At 50.1% G+C, this 26,524-nt stretch overlaps 1 protein-coding gene across 4 annotated transcripts in view; it reads right to left on the bottom strand.

The window, feature by feature from the left end:
• ARFIP2 (ADP ribosylation factor interacting protein 2) overlaps positions 1 to 26,524 on the bottom strand; it is a 79,442-nt gene that overhangs the window by 5,508 nt on the left and 47,410 nt on the right. For 2 of the 4 annotated variants that reach the window (XM_044275074.1, XM_044275075.1), the window contains exons 4-6: positions 24,861 to 24,923; positions 6,317 to 6,429; positions 5,978 to 6,199 (exon numbers count right to left, since the gene is read on the bottom strand). In XM_044275074.1, coding sequence (XP_044131009.1) covers positions 5,978 to 6,199; positions 6,317 to 6,429; positions 24,861 to 24,923 — 398 coding nt within the window. Of the gene's footprint in view, positions 1 to 5,977; positions 6,200 to 6,316; positions 6,430 to 24,029; positions 24,193 to 24,860; positions 24,924 to 26,524 lie in introns of those variants that run through there. The other 2 variants (XM_044275077.1, XM_044275076.1) reach the window with 2 other exon arrangements.

The following is a 26,524-nucleotide window of genomic DNA, read 5'->3' as shown; positions in this document are numbered from 1 at the left end:
GGGATGTGTGCAGGGTATGGCAGTGGACAGAGGATATCGATGGCACTCTGGAGGGGATGTATACAGGGTATGGCAGTGGACAGAGGATATCGATGGCACTCTGGAGGGGATGTATACAGGGTATGTCAGTGGACAGAGGATATCGATGGCACTCTGGAGGGGATGTATACAGGGTATGGCAGTGGACAGGATATCGGTACTCTGGAGGGGATGTATACAGGGTATGGCAGTGGACAGAGGATATCGATGGCACTCTGGAGGGGATGTATACAGGGTATGGCAGTGGACAGAGGATATCGATGGCACTCTGGAGGGGATGTATACAGGGTATGGCAGTGGACAGAGGATATCGATGGCACTCTGGAGGGGATGTATACAGGGTATGTCAGTGGACAGAGGATATCGATGGCACTCTGGAGGGGATGTTTACAGGGTATGGCAGTGGACAGAGGATATCGATGGTACTCTGGAGGGGATGTATACAGGGTATGGCAGTGGACAGAGGATATCGATGGCACTCTGGAGGGGATGTATACAGGGTATGGCACTGGACAGAGGATATCGATGGCACTCTGGAGGGGATGTATACAGGGTATGGCAGTGGACAGAGGATATCGATGGCACTCTGGAGGGATGTATACAGGGTATGGCAGTGGACAGAGGATATCGATGGCACTCTGGAGGGGATGTATACAGGGTATGGCAGTGGACAGAGGATATCGATGGCACTCTGGAGGGGATGTATACAGGGTATGTCAGTGGACAGAGGATATCGATGGCACTCTGGAGGGGATGTATACAGGGTATGGCAGTGGACAGAGGATATCGATGGCACTCTGGAGGGGATGTATACAGGGTATGTCAGTGGACAGAGGATATCGATGGCACTCTGGAGGGGATGTATACAGGGTATGTCAGTGGACAGAGGATATCGATGGCACTCTGGAGGGGATCTATACAGGGTATGGCAGTGGACAGAGGATATCGATGGCACTCTGGAGGGGATGTGTACACGGTATAAGGGTGGGGAAGGATATCCATGGTGATCTGGAGGGGATGTGTGCAGGTTATTGTAGTGGACAGAGGATATCCCTGGTACTCTGGAGGGGATGTGTGCAGGGTATGGCAGTGTACAGAGATTATCCCTGGTACTCTGGAGGGGATGTGTGCAGGGTATGGCAGTGTACAGAGATTATCCCTGGTACTCTGGAGGGCATGTCTGCAGGGTATGGCAATGGACAGAGGATATCCCTGGTACTCTGGAGGGGATGTGTGCAGGGTATGGCAGTGGACAGAGGATATCGATGGCACTCTGGAGGGGATGTATACAGGGTATGGCAGTGGACAGAGGATATCGATGGCACTCTGGAGGGGATGTATACAGGGTATGGCAGTGGACAGAGGATATCGATGGCACTCTGGAGGGGATGTATACAGGGTATGGCAGTGGACAGAGGATATCGATGGCACTCTGGAGGGGATGTATACAGGGTATGGCAGTGGACAGAGGATATCGATGGCACTCTGGAGGGGATGTATACAGGGTATGTCAGTGGACAGAGGATATCGATGGCACTCTGGAGGGGATGTATACAGGGTATGGCAGTGGACAGAGGATATCGATGGCACTCTGGAGGGGATGTATACAGGGTATGGCAGTGGACAGAGGATATCGATGGCACTCTGGAGGGGATGTATACAGGGTATGGCAGTGGACAGAGGATATTGGTACTCTGGAGGGGATGTATACAGGGTATGGCAGTGGAAAGAGGATATTGGTACTCTGGAGGGGATGTATACAGGGTATGGCAGTGGACAGAGGATATCGATGGCACTCTGGAGGGGATGTATACAGGGTATGGCAGTGGACAGAGGATATCGATGGCACTCTGGAGGGGATGTATACAGGGAATGGCAGTGGACAGAGGATATCGATGGCACTCTGGAGGGGATGTATACAGGGTATGGCAGTGGACAGAGGATATCGATGGCACTCTGGAGGGGATGTATACAGGGTATGGCAGTGGACAGAGGATATCGATGGCACTCTGGAGGGGATGTATACAGGGTATGTCAGTGGACAGAGGATATCGATGGCACTCTGGAGGGGATGTATACAGGGTATGTCAGTGGACAGAGGATATCGATGGCACTCTGGAGGGGATGTTTACAGGGTATGGCAGTGGACAGAGGATATCGATGGTACTCTGGAGGGGATGTATACAGGGTATGGCAGTGGACAGAGGATATCGATGGCACTCTGGAGGGGATGTATACAGGGTATGGCACTGGACAGAGGATATCGATGGCACTCTGGAGGGGATGTATACAGGGTATGTCAGTGGACAGAGGATATCGATGGTACTCTGGAGGGGATGTATACAGGGTATGGCAGTGGACAGAGGATATCGATGGCACTCTGGAGGGGATGTATACAGGGTATGGCACTGGACAGAGGATATCGATGGCACTCTGGAGGGGATGTATACAGGGTATGGCAGTGGACAGAGGATATCGATGGCACTCTGGAGGGGATGTATACAGGGTATGGCAGTGGACAGAGGATATCGATGGCACTCTGGAGGGGATGTATACAGGGTATGGCAGTGGACAGAGGATATCGATGGCACTCTGGAGGGGATGTATACAGGGTATGGCAGTGGACAGAGGATATCGATGGCACTCTGGAGGGGATGTATACAGGGTATGGCAGTGGACAGAGGATATCGATGGCACTCTGGAGGGGATGTATACAGGGTATGGCAGTGGACAGAGGATATCGATGGCACTTTGGAGGGGATGTATACAGGGTATGGCAGTGGACAGAGGATATCGATGGCACTCTGGAGGGGATGTATACAGGGTATGGCACTGGACAGAGGATATCGATGGCACTCTGGAGGGGATGTATACAGGGTATGTCAGTGGACAGAGGATATCGATGGCACTCTGGAGGGGATGTATACAGGGTATGGCAGTGGACAGAGGATATCGATGGCACTCTGGAGGGGATGTATACAGGGTATGGCAGTGGACAGAGGATATCGATGGCACTCTGGAGGGGATGTATACAGGGTATGTCAGTGGACAGAGGATATCGATGGCACTCTGGAGGGGATGTATACAGGGTATGTCAGTGGACAGAGGATATCGATGGCACTCTGGAGGGGATGTATACAGGGTATGTCAGTGGACAGAGGATATCGATGGCACTCTGGAGGGGATGTATACAGGGTATGTCAGTGGACAGAGGATATCGATGGCACTCTGGAGGGGATCTATACAGGGTATGGCAGTGGACAGAGGATATCGATGGCACTCTGGAGGGGATGTGTACACGGTATAAGGGTGGGGAAGGATATCCATGGTGATCTGGAGGGGATGTGTGCAGGTTATTGTAGTGGACAGAGGATATCCCTGGTACTCTGGAGGGGATGTGTGCAGGGTATGGCAGTGTGCAGGGTATGGCAGTGTACAGAGATTATCCCTGGTACTCTGGAGGGGATGTGTGCAGGGTATGGCAGTGTACAGAGATTATCCCTGGTACTCTGGAGGGCATGTCTGCAGGGTATGGCAATGGACAGAGGATATCCCTGGTACTCTGGAGGGGATGTGTGCAGGGTATGGCAGTGGACAGAGGATATCGATGGCACTCTGGAGGGGATGTATACAGGGTATGGCAGTGGACAGAGGATATCGATGGCACTCTGGAGGGGATGTATACAGGGTATGGCAGTGGACAGAGGATATCGATGGCACTCTGGAGGGGATGTATACAGGGTATGTCAGTGGACAGAGGATATCGATGGTACTCTGGAGGGGATGTATACAGGGTATGGCAGTGGACAGAGGATATCGATGGCACTCTGGAGGGGATGTATACAGGGTATGTCAGTGGACAGAGGATATCGATGGCACTCTGGAGGGGATGTATACAGGGTATGGCAGTGGACAGAGGATATCGATGGCACTCTGGAGGGGATGTATACAGGGTATGGCAGTGGACAGAGGATATCGATGGCACTCTGGAGGGGATGTATACAGGGTATGGCAGTGGACAGAGGATATCGATGGCACTCTGGAGGGGATGTATACAGGGTATGGCAGTGGACAGAGGATATCGATGGCACTCTGGAGGGGATGTATACAGGGTATGGCAGTGGACAGAGGATATCGATGGCACTCTGGAGGGGATGTATACAGGGAATGTCAGTGGACAGAGGATATCGATGGAACTCTGGAGGGGATGTATACAGGGTATGGCAGTGGACAGAGGATATCGATGGCACTCTGGAGGGGATGTATACAGGGTATGGCAGTGGACAGAGGATATCCATGGTGCTCTGGAGGGGATGTGTACAGGGTATGGCAGTGGACAGAGGATATCGATGGCACTCTGGAGGGGATGTATACAGGGTATGGCAGTGGACAGAGGATATCCATGGTGCTCTGGAGGGGATGTGTACAGGGTATGGCAGTGGACAGAGGATATCCATGGTGCTCTGGAGGGGATGTGTACAGGGTATGGAGGTGGGGGGGATATCAATGGTACTCTGTAGGGGATGTATACAGGGTATGGCAGTGGACAGAGGATATTGGCACTCTGGAGGGGATGCGTGCAGGGTATAAGGGTGGGGAAGGATATCCATGGTGATCTGGAGGGGATGTGTGCAGGTTATTGTAGTGGACAGAGGATATCCCTGGTACTCTGGAGGGGATGTGTGCAGGGTATGGCAGTGTGCAGGGTATGGCAGTGTACAGAGATTATCCCTGGTACTCTGGAGGGGATGTGTGCAGGGTATGGCAGTGTACAGAGATTATCCCTGGTACTCTGGAGGGCATGTCTGCAGGGTATGGCAATGGACAGAGGATATCCCTGGTACTCTGGAGGGGATGTGTGCAGGGTATGGCAGTGTACAGAGATTATCCCTGGTACTCTGGAGGGGATGTGTGCAGGGTATGGCAGTGTACAGAGATTATCCCTGGTACTCTGGAGGGGATGTCTGCAGGGTATGGCAGTGGACAGAGGATATCCCTGGTACTCTGGAGGGGATGTGTGCAGGGTATGGCAGTGGACAGAGGATATCCCTGGTGCTCTGGAGGGGATGTGTGCAGGGTATGGCAGTGGACAGAGATTATCCCTGGTACTCTGGAGGGCATGTCTGCAGGGTATGGCAATGGACAGAGGATATCCCTGGTACTCTGGAGGGGATGTGTGCAGGGTATGGCAGTGGACAGAGGATATCCCTGGTACTCTGGAGGGGATGTGTGCAGGGTATGGCAGTGGACAGAGGATATCCCTGGTACTCTGGAGGGGATGTGTGCAGGGTATGGCAGTGGACAGAGGATATCCCTGGTAATCTGTAGGGGATGTGTGCAGGTTATTGCAGTGGACAGAGGATATCCATGGTGATCTGGAGGGGATGTGTGCAGGTTATTGCAGTGGACAGGGGATATCCATGGTGATCTGGAGGGGATGTGTGCAGGTTATTGCAGTGGACAGAGGATATCCATGGTGATCTGGAGGGGATGTGTGCAGGTTATTGCAGTGGACGGAGGATATCCCTGGTACTCTGGAGGGGATGTGTGCAGGTTATTGTAGTGGACAGAGGATATCCCTGGTACTCTGGAGGGCATGTTTGCAGGGTATGGCAGTGGACAGAGGATATCCCTGGTACTCTGGAGGGGATGTGTGCAGGGTATGGCAGTGGACAGAGGATATCCATGGTACTCTGGAGGGGATGTGTGCAGGGTATGGCAGTGGACAGAGGATATCCCTGGTACTCTGGAGGGGATGTGTGCAGGGTATGGCAGTGGACAGAGGATATCCCTGGTACTCTGGAGGGGATGTGTGCAGGGTATGGCAGTGGACAGAGGATATCCATGGTGATCTGGAGGGGCAGTCTATAGGATATGAAGGTGGAGGGATACATATGATGGAGGGAATATGCTTCATTATCTGCATATAGTTGCTGACCTGTAATTCTGGTGATTTTTGGCTCAGGTCAGAGAAGGCGTCACCCAGGGCCCTCTGTGTCTGCACCAAGTTGTAGAAATGGGCGGTCAGGGCTCTGGCCAGCTGCAGGACCCCTTCATACTTTCGCTTAGTGTCTCTGAGAAGCTCAATTTGGGTCTCCAACTCCAAGTCCACCGTACGAGACCCCCGGCCAAAGCGCTCTGAGATTAACTGTTTGGTGCACTGCAGGGATGAGAGAGCGGTCAGTAATATCAGATGGCTCCGGCGCATACAGACAAGGGGGCCGGAAGGACAGGGCGGCGGCCAATAGCAGCTTATAATACTTCAGACCCCTCTTACTTTATATGTGTTGATTCCCCACTTCTTCATCATGTCTAACTTTTCCACAGCTAAACCTCGAGACATCTCCTCAGACGTGAGTGAAGGGTGCGAGGATGGCTGAGACATGGATCCTGCAAGAAGAGACAACACAGTCACAAGGAAGAATACGGGGCACACACAAACACTACTCTCATCATCCGCTAATGAGACACCTAGCACCACATGAGGGTCAGTCAGCTGAGAGTCCAGGATCTGGTCATGGGGGAGCGGGCTGCAGGCTGAAATGCTGATATTTAACTCCTTCCTGTCAGGAAAAAGTTCTACTGGTCATCTGGGCCGGGTGACACCCGAAGAATTTCACCACAATCCCAACATGAAGGTTGGACCAAAGCAATAATCTTTCTGTAGGGACAAAGACTGTATCCAATTAACCAATGCTGTAGCTCGCCAACAAATGTGGGATGCCTCACAATCAGCTGGAGGGTACCTCACCACAACTAGGAGATGCCTCACAATCAGCTGGAGGGTACCTCACCACAACTAGGAGGTGCCTCACATTAATAAACTGGAGGGTACCTCACCACAACTAGGAGATGCCTTATACTGAACTGAAGGGCATGTCATCAACTACTGGGGGGATGGTCCTCAACACAACTAGGAGGTGCCTCACAATCAGCTGGAGGGTACCTCACCACAGCTAGGAGGTGCCTCACAATCAGCTGGAATGTACCTCACCACAGCTAGGAGGTGCCTCACAATCAGCTGGAGGGTACCTCACCACAGCTAAGAGGTACCTCACAATCAGATGGAGGGTACCTCACCAAACCTAGGAGATGCATGATACTGAACTGAAGGGCACATCATCAAGGACTGGGGGGTCATCACCACAACTAGGAGGTGCCTCACAATCAGCTGGAGGGTACCTCACCACAGCTAGGAGGTGCCTCACAATCAGCTGGAGGGTTCCTCACCACAACTAGGAGGTGCCTCACAATCAACTGGAGGGTACCTCACCACAACTAGGAGGTGCATCACATTGAAGCTGTCTGTGGTAGTGTAGTTGGCCGATCGGTAGACTGTGTGAATAAATTATAAAAGAGGAAGCTCTACAATGAGGCCTCAGAATTACTAACAAGCATTGAACTCTAGCTGGAGTCTACGGGTCTAAACTCTAGCGCTCTACAAATATCGGGTGGTCCATGACTGTTACCTGAGTCTCTATCATGATTGGCTATCCTGCAGGCTGCTGATTGGCTGGGAGACACAAGGGGTGCTCTGGGAACGCTGCAACTATTGGGCTGAGTATCTAAAGTCATATGAAGGAATATCGGGAAGAGAGGGAAAACAATGGAAGAAATGGCCCAAAAGAATAAAAGACATGAGGGGTGAGAAGAAGAGCAGTAATGAGTAGATGGAATAAAATACAAACGTAAAGCATAAAAAGAGAAGAGCTGTGGACAGAAGATAAGAAGGAAGGATCAATGGTGAAGGTGGAAGATGAATGAAGAGCGAGGAGGAGAAGAGATGTGGACAGAAGATAAGAAGGAAGGATCAATGGTGAAGGTGGAAGATGAATGAAGAGCGAGGAGGAGAAGAGATGTGGACAGAAGATAAGAAGGAAGGATCAATGGTGAAGGTGGAAGATGAATGAAGAGCGAGAATGAGAAGAGATGTGGACAGAAGATAAGAAGGAAGGATCAATGGTGAAGGTGGAAGATGAATGAAGAGCGAGGAGGAGAAGAGATGTGGGCAGAAGATAAGAAGGAAGAATCAATGGTGAAGGTGGAAGATGAATGAAGAGCGAGGAGGAGAAGAGATGTGGACAGAAGATAAGAAGGATCAATGAATGGTGAAGGTGGAAGATGAATGAAGAGCGAGGAGGAAAAGAGATGTGGACAGAAGATAAGAAGGAAGGATCAATGGTGAAGGTGGAAGATGAATGAAGAGCGAGAATGAGAAGAGATGTGGGCAGAAGATAAGAAGGCAGAATCAATGGTGAAGGTGGAAGATGAATGAAGAGATGTGGATAGAAGATAAGAAGGAAGGAGTAATGGTGAGGGTGGAAATTGTAGGAAGGATCAATGGTGAAGGCAAAACGCTTATAGGCAAAAGAAAACAGAAATGTTAGTTAGATAAAGAGTGAAGAACACAAGTGTCTCCCCCGAGAACCAGAACAATTTGCTCAATCAGCCCAGAGGTCTCATCTGCTCTGAGTCTGACTGGAAGGGATTCCTGGAATGAAAAGCATTTTCTGAGACTTACAGTATATACTGATGACTGATCCTCTGTATAGGTCATCAGTATCTGATTGGTGGGGGTCTGACACCCGGGACCCCCGCGGATTGGCTTTTTGAGAAGGTAGTGGTGGTCGCTGTTCCCTAGGCCAATGATGAGACGTATCAGTCCAGTGTCCTAGGAGCAGCTCAGCCTCACGGAGGTGAATGAGGCTGAGATTGATAACACGCACAACCGCTATACAATGTATGGCGCTGTGCTTGGTGAGCATGGAGAAGACCACAACGCTCACAGGAGCACTGATGCCTTCTCAAGCAGCTGATCAGCAGGGGCCCCGGGTGTATAACCCCCTGACCAGATACTGATGACCCATCCTGAGGATAGGGCATTAGTAAAAACAAACTCTCGGAAAACTCCTTTAAAGGGATTCTGTCACCTCGTTTTAGCCTATAGAGCTGCGGACATGCACGGCTAGATCGCCGCTAGCATGTCCGCAATATACCTGTCCTATAGGGCTGTGTGCTTTTATGGTGTTTAAAAAATGATTGCCGTAATCCTTGCGATGCGCGAACTTCCATGCGCAGTGTCGGAATAGTGTTCCTTCCCTGTGCTGGCATCATCGCGAGATTCTGGCGATCTAACTGGGAGCAAGGAGGAGATTCGGAGGACGCAGGCGGTGCAGGGCTCCTTCACAGGGGGCGTGGCTAGGCTCCAGGAAGGTTAGTACAGCCCCTTGGGCTCCTTACCAGGCTGATTTACATATCTCTAAAATAATTTTTTAAACACAATAAAAGCACACAGAGCTATGGGACCGGTATATTGCGGGCATGCTAGCGGCGATCTAGCCGTGCATGTCCGCAGTTCTATAGGCTAAAACGAGGTGACAGAATCCCTTTAAAGAGGTTGTTCCATCTTCCCTGTCCAGGGCGGCCACTGGAACACAGCCCTGAGCTTCCAGATTGACATTCGGGCGTTGACTTGTATGTTGACTGACGGCACAGACTTCCGCATGCTGATGGAGTCATGCACTGCTTGACTGTGGCGGCAGGTTCCTGAGGCTGCTAGTGGAGCATTTTCATTAGCAGCTTCATTGTGGAGGGAGGCTGGAGAGCAGACGAAACAGACACTTCACCCCCGACAACTCATCCACGATACTGTCTGAACTAGTGGCCTATAGACACCATCTAATTACAAGACCTCCCCGAAGAACACAGGATCTCCCTTCACGAAAGAGTTACAACCACTGGCCAACGACCAGAGATGAGAAGTCCTCTGTCCTTAAAGGGGTTGGCCACCTTAAGTATCAACACTCCAGAGTGCCCCAGACACTAGACAAAACCATGAAGTATTTCTATCATGTGACATGTACTGGCCACAGATCACGTGACATGTACTGGCCACAGATCATATACAGTGTACAGGGGGTCACGGATCTCTATATGCAGTGGTGGGGGTCACATATCACCATATACAGAGTACAGGGGGTCACTGATCTCTATATGCAGTGGTGGGGGTCACATATCACCATATACAGTGTACAGGGGGTCACTGATCTCTATATGCAGTGGTGGGGGTCACAGATCTCTATATGCAGTGTACAGGGGGTCACGGATCTCTATATGCAGTGGTGGGGGTCACATATCACCATATACAGTGTACAGGGGGTCACGGATCTCTATATGCAGTGGTGGGGGTCACATATCACCATATACAGTGTACAGGGGGTCACGGATCTCTATATGCAGTGGTGGAGGTCACATATCACCATATACAGTGTACAGGGGGTCACTGATCTCTATATGCAGTGGTGGGGGTCACATATCACCATATACAGTGTACAGGGGGTCACTGATCTCTATATGCAGTGGTGGGGGTCACATATCACCATATACAGTGTACAGGGGGTCACGGATCTCTATATGCAGTGGTGGGGGTCACATATCACCATATACAGTGTACAGGGGGTCACGGATCTCTATATGCAGTGGTGGGGGTCACATATCACCATATACAGTGTACAGGGGGTCACGGATCTCTATATGCAGTGGTGGGGGTCACATATCACCATATACAGTGTACAGGGGGTCACTGATCTCTATATGCAGTGGTGGGGGTCACATATCACCATATACAGTGTACAGGGGGTCACTGATCTCTATATGCAGTGGTGGGGGTCACATATCACCATATACAGTGTACAGGGGGTCACGGATCTCTATATGCAGTGGTGGGGGTCACATATCACCATATACAGTGTACAGGGGGTCACTGATCTCTATATGCAGTGGTGGGGGTCACATATCACCATATACAGTGTACAGGGGGTCACTGATCTCTATATGCAGTGGTGGGGGTCACAGATCTCTATATGCAGTGTACAGGGGGTCACGGATCTCTATATGCAGTGGTGGGGGTCACATATCACCATATACAGTGTACAGGGGGTCACTGATCTCTATATGCAGTGGTGGGGGTCACATATCACCATATACAGTGTACAGAGGGTCACCGATCTCTATATGCAGTGGTGGGGGTCACATATCACCATATACAGTGTACAGGGGGTCACTGATCTCTATATGCAGTGGTGGGGGTCACATATCACCATATACAGTGTACAGGGGGTCACTGATCTCTATATGCAGTGGTGGGGGTCACATATCACCATATACAGTGTACAGGGGGGTCACTGATCTCTATATGCAGTGGTGGGGGTCACATATCACCATATACAGTGTACAGGGGGTCACATATTACCATATACAGTGTACAGGGGGTCACTGATCTCTATATGCAGTGGTGGGGGTCACATATCACCATATACAGTGTACAGGGGGTCACGGATCTCTATATGCAGTGGTGGGGGTCACATATCACCATATACAGTGTACAGGGGGTCACTGATCTCTATATGCAGTGGTGGGGGTCACATATCACCATATACAGTGTACAGGGGTCACTGATCTCTATATGCAGTGGTGGGGGTCACATATCACCATATACAGAGTACAGGGGGTCACTGATCTCTATATGCAGTGGTGGGGGTCACATATCACCATATACAGTGTACAGGGGTCACGGATCTATATATGCAGTGGTGGGGGGGGGTCACATATCACCATATACAGTGTACAGGGGTCACTGATCTCTATATGCAGTGGTGGGGGTCACATATCACCATATACAGAGTACAGGGGGTCACTGATCTCTATATGCAGTGGTGGGGGTCACATATCACCATATACAGTGTACAGGGGGTCACTGATCTCTATATACAGTGGTGGGGGTCACATATCACCATATACAGTGTACAGGGGGTCACTGATCTCTATATGCAGTGGTGGGGTCACATATCACTATATACAGTGTACAGGGGGTCACTGATCTCTATATGCAGTGGTGGGGGTCACATATCACCATATACAGTGTACAGGGGTCACTGATCTCTATATGCAGTGGTGGGGGTTACATATCACCATATACAGTGTACAGGGGGTCACTGATCTCTATATACAGTGGTGGGGGTCACATATCACCATATACAGTGTACAGGGGGTCACTGATCTCTATATGCAGTGGTGGGGTCACATATCACTATATACAGTGTACAGGGGGTCACTGATCTCTATATACAGTGTACAGGGGGTCACGGATCTCTATATGCAGTGGTGGGGGTCACATATCACCATATACAGTGTACAGAGGGTCACGGATCTCTATATACAGTGTACAGGGGGTCACATATCACCATATACAGTGTACAGGGGGGTCACTGATCTCTATATGCAGTGGTGGGGGTCACATATCACCATATACAGTGTACAGGGGAGTCACTGATCTCTATATGCAGTGGTGGGGGTTACATATCACCATATACAGTGTACAGGGGGTCACGGATCTCTATATGCAGTGGTGGGGGTCACATATCACCATATACAGTGTACAGAGGGTCACGGATCTCTATATACAGTGTACAGGGGGTCACATATCACCATATACAGTGTACAGGGGGGTCACTGATCTCTATATGCAGTGGTGGGGGTCACATATCACCATATACAGTGTACAGAGGGTCACGGATCTCTATATACAGTGTACAGGGGGTCACATATCACCATATACAGTGTACAGGGGGGTCACTGATCTCTATATGCAGTGTACAGGGGGTCACTGATCTCTATATGCAGTGGTGGAGGTCACATATCACCATATACAGTGTACAGGGGGTCACTGATCTCTATATGCAGTGGTGGGGGTCACATATCACCATATACAGTGTACAGGGGGTCACTGATCTCTATATGCAGTGGTGGGGGTCACATATCACCATATACAGAGTACAGGGGGTCACTGATCTCTATATACAGTGTACAGGGGGTCACTGATCTCTATATGCAGTGGTGGAGGTCACATATCACCATATACAGTGTACAGGGGGTCACTGATCTCTATATGCAGTGGTGGGGGTCACATATCACCATATACAGTGTACAGGGGGGTCACTGATCTCTATATGCAGTGGTGGGGGTCACATATCACCATATACAGTGTACAGGGGGTTACTGATCTCTATATACAGTGGTGGGGGTCACATATCACCATATACAGTGTACAGGGGGTCACTGATCTCTATATACAGTGGTGGGGGTCACATATCACCATATACAGTGTACAGGGGGTCACTGATCTCTATATGCAGTGGTGGGGGTCACATATCACCATATACAGTGTACAGGGGGTCACTGATCTCTATATACAGTGTACAGGGGGTCACATATCGCCATATACAGTGTACAGGGGGTCACTGATCTCTATATGCAGTGGTGGGGGGTTACATATCACCATATACAGTGTACAGGGGGTCACTGATCTCTATATGCAGTGGTGGGGGTCACATATCACCATATACAGTGTACAGGGGGTCACTGATCTCTATATACAGTGTACAGGGGGTCACATATCACCATATACAGTGTACAGGGGGTCACTGATCTCTATATGCAGTGGTGGGGGTCACATATCACCATATACAGTGTACAGGGGGTCACGGATCTCTATATGCAGTGGTGGGGGGTCACATATCACCATACACAGTGTACAGGGGGTCACTGATCTCTATATGCAGTGGTGGGGGTTACATATCACCATATACAGTGTACAGGGGGTCACGGATCTCTATATACAGTGGTGGGGGTCACATATTACCATATACAGTGTACAGGGGGTCACTGATCTCTATATGCAGTGGTGGGGGTCACATATCACCATATACAGTGTACAGGGGGTCACGGATCTCTATATGCAGTGGTGGGGGTCACATATCACCATATACAGTGTACAGGGGGTCACTGATCTCTATATGCAGTGGTGGGGGTCACATATCACCATATACTGTGTACAGGGGGTCACTGATCTCTATATGCAGTGGTGGAGGTCACAGATCACCATATACAGTGTACAGGGGGTCACTGATCTCTATATGCAGTGGTGGGGGTCACATATCGCCATATACAATGTACAGGGGGTCACTGATCTCTATATGCAGTGTACAGGGGGTCACATATCACCATATACAGTGTACAGGGGGGGTCACTGATCTCTATATGCAGTGGTGGGGGTCACATATCACCATATACAGTGTACAGGGGGTCACTGATCTCTATATGCAGTGTACAGGGGGTCACATATCACCATATACAGTGTACAGGGGGTCACTGATCTCTATATGCAGTGTACAGGGGGTCACATATCACCATATACAGTGTACAGAGGGTCACGGATCTCTATATACAGTATACAGGGGGTCACATATCACCATATACAGTGTACAGGGGGGTCACTGATCTCTATATGCAGTGGTGGGGGTCACATATCACCATATACAGAGTACAGGGGGTCACTGATCTCTATATACAGTGTACAGGGGGTCACTGATCTCTATATGCAGTGGTGGAGGTCACATATCACCATATACAGTGTACAGGGGGTCACTGATCTCTATATGCAGTGGTGGGGGTCACATATCACCATATACAGTGTACAGGGGGTCACTGATCTCTATATGCAGTGGTGGGGGTCACATATCACCATATACAGTGTACAGGGGGTCACGGATCTCTATATGCAGTGGTGGGGGTCACATATCACCATACACAGTGTACAGGGGGTCACGGATCTCTATATACAGTGGTGGGGGTCACATATCACCATATACAGAGTACAGGGGGTCACTGATCTCTATATACAGTGGTGGGGGTCACATATCACCATATACAGAGTACAGGGGGTCACTGATCTCTATATGCAGTGGTGGGGGGTTACATATCACCATATACAGTGTACAGGGGGTCACTGATCTCTATATGCAGTGGTGGGGGTCACATATCACCATATACAGTGTACAGGGGGTCACGGATCTCTATATGCAGTGGTGGGGGTCACATATCACCATATACAGTGTACAGGGGGTCACGGATCTCTATATGCAGTGGTGGGGGTCACATATCACCATACACAGTGTACAGGGGGTCACGGATCTCTATATACAGTGGTGGGGGTCACATATCACCATATACAGTGTACAGGGGGTCACTGATCTCTATATGCAGTGGTGGGGGTTACATATCGCCATATACAGTGTACAGGGGGTCACGGATCTCTATATACAGTGGTGGGGGTCACATATCACCATACACAGTGTACAGGGGGTCACTGATCTCTATATGCAGTGGTGGGGGTCACATATCACCATACACAGTGTACAGGGGGTCACTGATCTCTATATGCAGTGGTGGGGGTCACATATCACCATATACAGTGTACAGGGGGTCACGGATCTCTATATACAGTGGTGGGGGTCACATATCACCATACACAGTGTACAGGGGGTCACGGATCTCTATATACAGTGGTGGGGGTCACATATCACCATATACAGAGTACAGGGGGTCACTGATCTCTATATACAGTGGTGGGGGTCACATATCACCATATACAGTGTACAGGGGGTCACTGATCTCTATATGCAGTGGTGGGGGTCACATATCACCATATACAGTGTACAGGGGGTCACGGATCTCTATATGCAGTGGTGGGGGTCACATATCACCATATACAGTGTACAGGGGGTCACTGATCTCTATATGCAGTGGTGGGGGTCACATATCACCATATACAGTGTACAGGGGGTCACTGATCTCTATATGCAGTGGTGGGGGTCACTGATCTCTATATGCAGTGGTGGGGGTCACATATCACCATATACAGTGTACAGGGGGTCACTGATCTCTATATGCAGTGGTGGGGGTCACATATCACCATATACAGTGTACAGGGGGTCACTGATCTCTATATACAGTGTACAGGGGGTCACATATCACCATATACAGTGTACAGGGGGTCACTGATCTCTATATGCAGTGGTGGAGGTCACATATCGCCATATACAATGTACAGGGGGTCACTGATCTCTATATGCAGTGGTGGGGGTCACATATCATCATATACAGTGTACAGGGGGTCACATATCACCATATACAGTGTACAGGGGGTCACATATCACCATATACAGTGTACAGGGGGTCACTGATCTCTATATGCAGTGGTGGGGGTCACATATCACCATATACAGTGTACAGAGGGTCACCGATCTCTATATGCAGTGGTGGGGGTCACATATCACCATATACAGAGTACAGGGGGTCACTGATCTCTATATGCAGTGGTGGGGGTCACATATCACCATATACAGTGTACAGGGGGTCACTGATCTCTATATGCAGTGGTGGGGGTCACATATCACCATATACAGTGTACAGGGGGTCACTGATCTCTATATGCAGTGGTGGGGGTCACATATCACCATATACAGTGTACAGGGGGTCACTGATCTCTATATGCAGTGGTGGGGGTCACATATCACCATATACAGTGTACAGGGGGTCACTGATCTCTATATGCAGTGGTGGGGGTCACATATCACCATATACAGTGTACAGGGGGTCTAATATTACCATATACAGTGTACAGGGGGTCACTGATCTCTATATGCAGTGGTGGGGGTCACATATCACCATATACAGTGTACAGGGGTCACTGATCTCTATATGCAGTGGTGGGGGTCACATATCACCATATACAGTGTACAGGGGGGTCACTGATCTCTATATGCATTGGTGGGGGTCACATATTACCATATACAGTGTACAGGGGGTCACTGATCTCTATATACAGTGTACAGGGGGTCACATATCACCATATACAGTGTACAGGGGGTCACATATCACCATATACAGTGTACAGGGGGTCACGGATCTCTATATGCAGTGGTGGGGGTCACATATCACCATATACAGTGTACTGGGGGTCACTGATCTCTATATACAGTGTACAGGGGGTCACATATCACCATATACAGTGTACAGGGGGTCACTGATCTCTATATGCAGTGGTGGGGGTCACATATCACCATATACAGTGTACAGGGGGTCACTGATCTCTATATGCAGTGGTGGGGGTCACTGATCTCTATATGCAGTGGTGGGGGTCACATATCACCATATACAGTGTACAGGGGGTCACTGATCTCTATATGCAGTGGTGGGGGTCACATATCACCATATACAGTGTACAGGGGGTCACTGATCTCTATATACAGTGTACAGGGGGTCACATATCACCATATACAGTGTACAGGGGGTCACTGATCTCTATATGCAGTGGTGGAGGTCACATATCGCCATATACAATGTACAGGGGGTCACTGATCTCTATATGCAGTGGAGCGGGTCACATATCATCATATACAGTGTACAGGGGGTCACATATCACCATATACAGTGTACAGGGGGTCACATATCACCATATACAGTGTACAGGGGGTCACTGATCTCTATATGCAGTGGTGGGGGTCACATATCACCATATACAGAGTACAGGGGGTCACTGATCTCTATATGCAGTGGTGGGGGTCACATATCACCATATACAGTGTACAGGGGGTCACTGATCTCTATATGCAGTGGTGGGGGTCACATATCACCATATACAGTGTACAGGGGGTCACTGATCTCTATATGCAGTGGTGGGGGTCACATATCACCATATACAGTGTACAGGGGGTCACTGATCTCTATATGCAGTGGTGGGGGTCACATATCACCATATACAGTGTACAGGGGGTCACTGATCTCTATATGCAGTGGTGGGGGTCACATATCACCATATACAGTGTACAGGGGGTCACATATTACCATATACAGTGTACAGGGGGTCACTGATCTCTATATGCAGTGGTGGGGGTCACATATCACCATATACAGTGTACAGGGGTCACTGATCTCTATATGCAGTGGTGGGGGTCACATATCACCATATACAGTGTACAGGGGGGTCACTGATCTCTATATGCAGTGGTGGGGGTCACATATTACCATATACAGTGTACAGGGGGTCACTGATCTCTATATACAGTGTACAGGGGGTCACATATCACCATATACAGTGTACAGGGGGTCACATATCACCATATACAGTGTACAGGGGGTCACGGATCTCTATATGCAGTGGTGGGGGTCACATATCACCATATACAGTGTACTGGGGGTCACTGATCTCTATATACAGTGTACAGGGGGTCACATATCACCATATACAGTGTACAGGGGGTCACTGATCTCTATATGCAGTGGTGGGGGTCACATATCACCATATACAGTGTACAGGGGGTCACTGATCTCTATATGCAGTGGTGGGGGTCACATATCACCATATACAGAGTACAGGGGGTCACGGATCTCTATATGCAGTGGTGGAGGTCACATATCGCCATATACAGTGTACAGGGGGTCACTGATCTCTATATGCAGTGGTGGGGGTCACATATCACCATATACAGTGTACAGGGGGTCACTGATCTCTATATGCAGTGGTGGGGGTCACATATCATCATATACAGTGTACAGGGGGTCACATATCACCATATACAGTGTACAGGGGGTCACATATCACCATATACAGTGTACAGGGGGTCACTGATCTCTATATGCAGTGGTGGGGGTCACATATCACCATATACAGTGTACAGAGGGTCACCGATCTCTATATGCAGTGGTGGGGGTCACATATCACCATATACAGTGTACAGGGGGTCACTGATCTCTATATGCAGTGGTGGGGGTCACATATCACCATATACAGTGTACAGGGGGTCACTGATCTCTATATGCAGTGGTGGGGGTCACATATCACCATATACAGTGTACAGGGGGTCACTGATCTCTATATGCAGTGGTGGGGGTCACATATCACCATATACAGTGTACAGGGGGTCACATATTACCATATACAGTGTACAGGGGGTCACTGATCTCTATATGCAGTGGTGGGGGTCACATATCACCATATACAGTGTACAGGGGTCACTGATCTCTATATGCAGTGGTGGGGGTCACTGATCTCTATATGCAGTGTACAGGGGGTCACGGATCTCTATATGCAGTGGTGGGGGTCACATATTACCATATACAGTGTACAGGGGGGTCACTGATCTCTATATGCAGTGGTGGGGGTCACATATTACCATATACAGTGTACAGGGGGTCACTGATCTCTATATACAGTGTACAGGGGGTCACATATCACCATATACAGTGTACAGGGGGTCACATATCACCATATACAGTGTACAGGGGGTCACGGATCTCTATATGCAGTGGTGGGGGTCACATATCACCATATACAGTGTACTGGGGGTCACTGATCTCTATATACAGTGTACAGGGGGTCACATATCACCATATACAGTGTACAGGGGGTCACTGATCTCTATATGCAGTGGTGGGGGTCACATATCACCATATACAGTGTACAGGGGGTCACTGATCTCTATATGCAGTGGTGGGGGTCACTGATCTCTATATGCAGTGGTGGGGGTCACATATCACCATATACAGTGTACAGGGGGTCACTGATCTCTATATGCAGTGGTGGGGGTCACATATCACCATATACAGTGTACAGGGGGTCACTGATCTCTATATACAGTGTACAGGGGGTCACATATCACCATATACAGTGTACAGGGGGTCACTGATCTCTATATGCAGTGGTGGAGGTCACATATCGCCATATACAATGTACAGGGGGTCACTGATCTCTATATGCAGTGGTGGGGGTCACATATCATCATATACAGTGTACAGGGGGTCACATATCACCATATACAGTGTACAGGGGGTCACATATCACCATATACAGTGTACAGGGGGTCACTGATCTCTATATGCAGTGGTGGGGGTCACATATCACCATATACAGTGTACAGAGGGTCACCGATCTCTATATGCAGTGGTGGGGGTCACATATCACCATATACAGAGTACAGGGGGTCACTGATCTCTATATGCAGTGGTGGGGGTCACATATCACCATATACAGTGTACAGGGGGTCACTGATCTCTATATGCAGTGGTGGGGGTCACATATCACCATATACAGTGTACAGGGGGTCACTGATCTCTATATGCAGTGGTGGGGGTCACATATCACCATATACAGTGTACAGGGGGTCACTGATCTCTATATGCAGTGGTGGGGGTCACATATCACCATATACAGTGTACAGGGGGTCACTGATCTCTATATGCAGTGGTGGGGGTCACATATCACCATATACAGTGTACAGGGGGTCACATATTACCATATACAGTGTACAGGGGGTCACTGATCTCTATATGCAGTGGTGGGGGTCACATATCACCATATACAGTGTACAGGGGTCACTGATCTCTATATGCAGTGGTGGGGGTCACATATCACCATATACAGTGTACAGGGGGGTCACTGATCTCTATATGCAGTGGTGGGGGTCACATATTACCATATACAGTGTACAGGGGGTCACTGATCTCTATATACAGTGTACAGGGGGTCACATATCACCATATACAGTGTACAGGGGGTCACATATCACCATATACAGTGTACAGGGGGTCACGGATCTCTATATGCAGTGGTGGGGGTCACATATCACCATATACAGTGTACTGGGGGTCACTGATCTCTATATACAGTGTACAGGGGGTCACATATCACCATATACAGTGTACAGGGGGTCACTGATCTCTATATGCAGTGGTGGGGGTCACATATCACCATATACAGTGTACAGGGGGTCACTGATCTCTATATGTAGTGGTGGGGGTCACATATCACCATATACAGAGTACAGGGGGTCACGGATCTCTATATGCAGTGGTGGAGGTCACATATCGCCATATACAGTGTACAGGGGGTCACTGATCTCTATATGCAGTGGTGGGGGTCACATATCACCATATACAGTGTACAGGGGGTCACTGATCTCTATATGCAGTGGTGGGGGTCACATATCATCATATACAGTGTACAGGGGGTCACATATCACCATATACAGTGTACAGGGGGTCACATATCACCATATACAGTGTACAGGGGGTCACTGATCTCTATATGCAGTGGTGGGGGTCACATATCACCATATACAGTGTACAGAGGGTCACCGATCTCTATATGCAGTGGTGGGGGTCACATATCACCATATACAGTGTACAGGGGGTCACTGATCTCTATATGCAGTGGTGGGGGTCACATATCACCATATACAGAGTACAGGGGGTCACTGATCTCTATATGCAGTGGTGGGGGTCACATATCACCATATACAGTGTACAGGGGGTCACTGATCTCTATATGCAGTGGTGGGGGTCACATATCACCATATACAGTGTACAGGGGGTCACTGATCTCTATATGCAGTGGTGGGGGTCACATATCACCATATACAGTGTACAGGGGGTCACTGATCTCTATATGCAGTGGTGGGGGTCACATATCACCATATACAGTGTACAGGGGGTCACTGATCTCTATATGCAGTGGTGGGGGTCACATATCACCATATACAGTGTACAGGGGGTCACTGATCTCTATATGCAGTGGTGGGGGTCACATATCACCATATACAGTGTACAGGGGTCACTGATCTCTATATGCAGTGGTGGGGGTCACATATCACCATATACAGTGTACAGGGGGGTCACTGATCTCTATATGCAGTGGTGGGGGTCACATATTACCATATACAGTGTACAGGGGGTCACAGATCTCTATATGCAGTGGTGGGGGTCACATATTACCATATACAGTGTACAGGGGGGTCACTGATCTCTATATGCATTGGTGGGGGTCACATATTACCATATACAGTGTACAGGGGGTCACTGATCTCTATATACAGTGTACAGGGGGTCACATATCACCATATACAGTGTACAGGGGGTCACATATCACCATATACAGTGTACAGGGGGTCACGGATCTCTATATGCAGTGGTGGGGGTCACATATCACCATATACAGTGTACAGGGGGTCACTGATCTCTATATGCAGTGGTGGGGGTCACATATCACCATATACAGTGTACAGGGGGTCACTGATCTCTATATGCAGTGGTGGGGGTCACATATCACCATATACAGTGTACAGGGGGTCACTGATCTCTATATGCAGTGGTACAGGGGGTCACTGATCTCTATATGCAGTGGTGGGGGTCACATATCACCATATACAGTGTACAGGGGGTCACTGATCTCTATATGCAGTGGTGGGGGTCACATATCACCATATACAGTGTACAGGGGGTCACTGATCTCTATATACAGTGTACAGGGGGTCACATATCACCATATACAGTGTACAGGGGGTCACTGATCTCTATATGCAGTGGTGGAGGTCACATATCACCATATACAGTGTACAGGGGGTCACTGATCTCTATATGCAGTGGTGGGGGTCACTGATCTCTATATGCAGTGGTGGGGGTCACATATCACCATATACAGTGTACAGGGGGTCACTGATCTCTATATGCAGTGGTGGGGGTCACATATCACCATATACAGTGTACAGGGGGTCACATATCACCATATACAGTGTACAGGGGGTCACGGATCTCTATATGCAGTGGTGGGGGTCACATATCACCATATACAGTGTACAGGGGGTCACTGATCTCTATATGCAGTGTACAGGGGGTCACATATCACCATATACAGTGTACAGGGGGTCACTGATCTCTATATGCAGTGGTGGGGGTCACATATCACCATATACAGTGTACAGGGGGTCACGGATCTCTATATGCAGTGGGGGTCACATATCACCATATACAGTGTACAGTGTCGGGAGGGGGCGTGGCGAGAGCGGGACGGGAGGCGGCCTGGCGAGAGCGGGACGGGAGGCGGCCTGGCGAGAGCGGGACGGGAGGCGGCGTGGCGAGAGCGGGACGGGAGGCGGCGTGGCGAGAGCGGGACGGGAGGCGGCGTGGCGAGAGCGGGACGGGAGGCGGCGTGGCGAGAGCGGGACGGGAGGCGGCGTGGCGAGAGCGGGACGGGAGGAGAGGTGGCGAGAGCGGGACGGGAGGCGGCGTGGCGAGAGCGGGACGGGAGGCGGCGTGGCGAGAGCGGGACGGGAGGCGGCGTGGTGAGAGCGGGATGGGAGGCGGCGTGGTGAGAGCGGGACGGGGCGTGGCGAGAGCGGGACGGGAGGGGGCGTGGCCAGAGCGGGACGGGAGGGGGCGTGGCGAAAGCGGGACAGGAGGGGGCGTGGCGAGAGCGGGACAGGAGGGGGCGTGGCGAGAGCGGGACAGGAGGGGGCGTGGCGAGAGCGGGACAGCAGGGGGCGTGGCGAGAGCGGGACAGCAGGGGGCGTGGCGAGAGCGGGACAGCAGGGGGCGTGGCGAGAGCGGGACAGGAGGGGGCGTGGCGAGAGCGGGACAGGAGGGGCGTGGCGAGAGCGGGACAGGAGGGGGCGTGGCGAGAGCGGGACAGCAGGGGGAGTGGCGAGAGCGGGACAGGAGGGGGCGTGGCGAGAGCGGGACAGCAGGGGGCGTGGCGAGAGCGGGACAGCAGGGGGAGTGGTGAGAGCGGGACAGGAGGGGGCGTGGCGAGAGCGGGACAGGAGGGGGCGTGGCGAGAGCGGGACAGGAGGGGGCGTGGCGAGAGCGGGACGGGAGGCTGCGTGGCGAGAGCGGGACAGCAGGGGGCGTGGCGAGAGCGGGACAGGAGGGGGCGTGGCGAGAGCGGGACAGGAGGGGGCGTGGCGAGAGCGGGACAGGAGGGGGCGTGGCGAGAGCGGGACAGCAGGGGGAGTGGCGAGAGCGGGACAGGAGGGGGCGTGGCGAGAGCGGGACAGCAGGGGGCGTGGCGAGAGCGGGACAGCAGGGGGAGTGGTGAGAGCGGGACAGGAGGGGGCGTGGCGAGAGCGGGACAGCAGGGGGCGTGGCGAGAGCGGGACAGCAGGGGGCGTGGTGAGAGCGGGACAGGAGGGCACTCTAGAAAGACAAACTTTGGTGGATATTCACTAAGCCACCAGAAATCGGCGTGCATTATGAATCTGGACCTCCTCCTACCTGCCCTGTCTAGTTTAATGAAGTCTTAAAGGGTTGTCCCAGCTCACCGTTTCCATGGCCCGAGGTGGAAACAGTGTAGCGCGCCGGTGCCCTGCTGTGTCAGTAACTCCCATTGCAGAGAATGAGCAGAAGAAGCGAGACTGGACTCCCCCTTTAAGTAAAGCTGGCCTAACACCGCTCTGCGCTGAAGACAACATTACGGATCTCAACGTTTGTGCTTTTCTGAAGGAAACTATTTCCAATATGGAGTAAAAGGTGTAGAGTTGGTCTGGTCAGAGGTCAAACATTCATCCTGTGAAAGGTCATAAATTTTTAGTCAAGAGAAGAGTTTTCATCTGAGAGCACAGACAGCCCACCATAGAGAAGGAGTGAGAAGCCCCCATAACAGCACCGAGAAGGAATAGCCCCAGTAAAGGAGGAGCAGAGACCCCAAATCCACACATCAGACTGAACTCGACCCAATCCCCTCCTCTGCTCACTACAAATGACATCTATAATGTGATATATGTCTGATTGCTGGGACCTCCACAGATGACAGATGGGGGTCCCAAGCACCGCATGAACTGCAGCCTGAGCATGCGCAGTTGTGCTCTAGTCCATCTCTACGAGACAGGCGAGTACAGCGCTAAATGTGGATGTTGGTACAAAAATGTTAATAAAAAGAAAGTCGTGATTAGGCCAAATCCCAACGTAAATCCAGGATTTGGTGCAGAAGTAAAATAATTTAATAGCAATTGTATCACAGCAGAAGCAGAGGAGGAATAGTGGCCGATACCAGAAGGATCAAATTACGACAGACAGGCCCAACTGGTGAGGTCCCATGCATAAAGCTAGACCAGTCCAAAGAACATGCTCGGGTCATGTATACAGACAGTAACCTTGTCCCTCTGTACTCAGGAACCGCAGGCCGAGGTAGTTGGGGTTAAACTTCACCGCAGGCCCTAAACAAAACCAGACAGCAAAATCCATGACAGGGGAAAGTCCACTGAAAAGGAAAGGTTTACACAATGTAGGTCACCTTACAGAACCAAATTATTTACGATGTGTAAAAAACAGCTAAAAATAAAACTGAATCATTGAAGATCGGCTTTATGTGATAAGACCTTCAAGACCCTGCTCTACCGAGTCTACTTAAAGTCTTGAACGATGGCTCACAAAGTGTTATAATACTAGACTGGAAACGGCACATTCTCCAACATGGTGATCTCCATTACATCCATCACTAGAATAATACATCATATCCTCTACTCTCCATCATGGTGATCTCCATTACATCCATCGCTAGAACACATCATATCCTCTACTCTCCAACATGGTGATCTCCATTACATCCATCACTAGAACACATCATATCCTCTACACCCTCCAACATGGTGATCTCCATAACTTCCAACCCTAGAACATGACATAATATCTTATACATCCTCCATCATGGTGATCTCTTTATTACTTTCATCACTAGAACAGGACATTATATCCTCTACACCAGGGATGTCAAACTCGTGGCCCTCCAGCTGTTGCAAAACTACAACTCCCATCATGCATGGGCATACTACAGCTATCAGGGAATGATGGGAGTTGTAGTTTTGCAACATCTGGAGGGCCATGAGTTTGACACCCATGCTCTACACCATCCATCATGGTGATCTCCATAACTTCCAACCCCAAAACATGACATCATATCCTCTACGCCATCCATCATGGTGATCTCGATTACTTCCAACCATAGAACACAACATAATATCTTATACACCCTCCATCAAGATGATCTACATTACTTCAAACCCTAGAACAGGACATCATATTGTCTACACCCTCCATCATGGTGATCTCCATTACATCCATCACTAGAACACCACATCATATCCTCTATACCAGGGATGCTCAACCTGCGGCCCTCCAGCTGTTGTAAAACTACAACTCCCACAATGCCCTGCTGTAGGCTGATAGCTGTAGGCTGTTTGGGCATGCTGGGAGTTGTATTTTTACAACAGCTGGAGGGCCGCAGGTTGAGCATGCCTGGTCTAGACCCTCCATCACGGTGATCTCTATTACTTCCATCACTAGAACACATAATTTCCTCTACACCAGGGATGGCCAACCTGAGGCTCTCCAGCTGTTGCAAAACTACAATTCCCATCATGCCCGGACAATCTACAGCTATCAGCCTACAGCAGGGCATGGTGGGAGTTGTAGTTTAACAACAGCTGGAGAGCCTCGGGTTGGCCATGCCTGCTCTACACCCTCCATCATGGTGATCTTCATTACATCCATCACTAGAATAATACATCATATACTCTACACCCTCCATCACGGTGATCTCTATTACTTCCATCACTAGAACACATAATTTCCTCTACACCAGGGATGGCCAACCTGAGGCTCTCCAGCTGTTGCAAAACTACAATTCCCATCATGCCCGGACAATCTACAGCTATCAGCCTACAGCAGGGCATGGTGGGAGTTGTAGTTTAACAACAGCTGGAGAGCCTCGGGTTGGCCATGCCTGCTCTACACCCTCCATCATGGTGATCTTCATTAC

The sequence above is a fragment of the Bufo gargarizans genome, unplaced genomic scaffold (genome assembly GCF_014858855.1).
Source record: "Bufo gargarizans isolate SCDJY-AF-19 unplaced genomic scaffold, ASM1485885v1 original_scaffold_847_pilon, whole genome shotgun sequence".
Classification (NCBI taxonomy): domain Eukaryota; kingdom Metazoa; phylum Chordata; class Amphibia; order Anura; family Bufonidae; genus Bufo; species Bufo gargarizans.
Note: the sequence above shows the minus strand (reverse complement) of the source record. Positions and strands in the feature narration are given on the sequence as shown.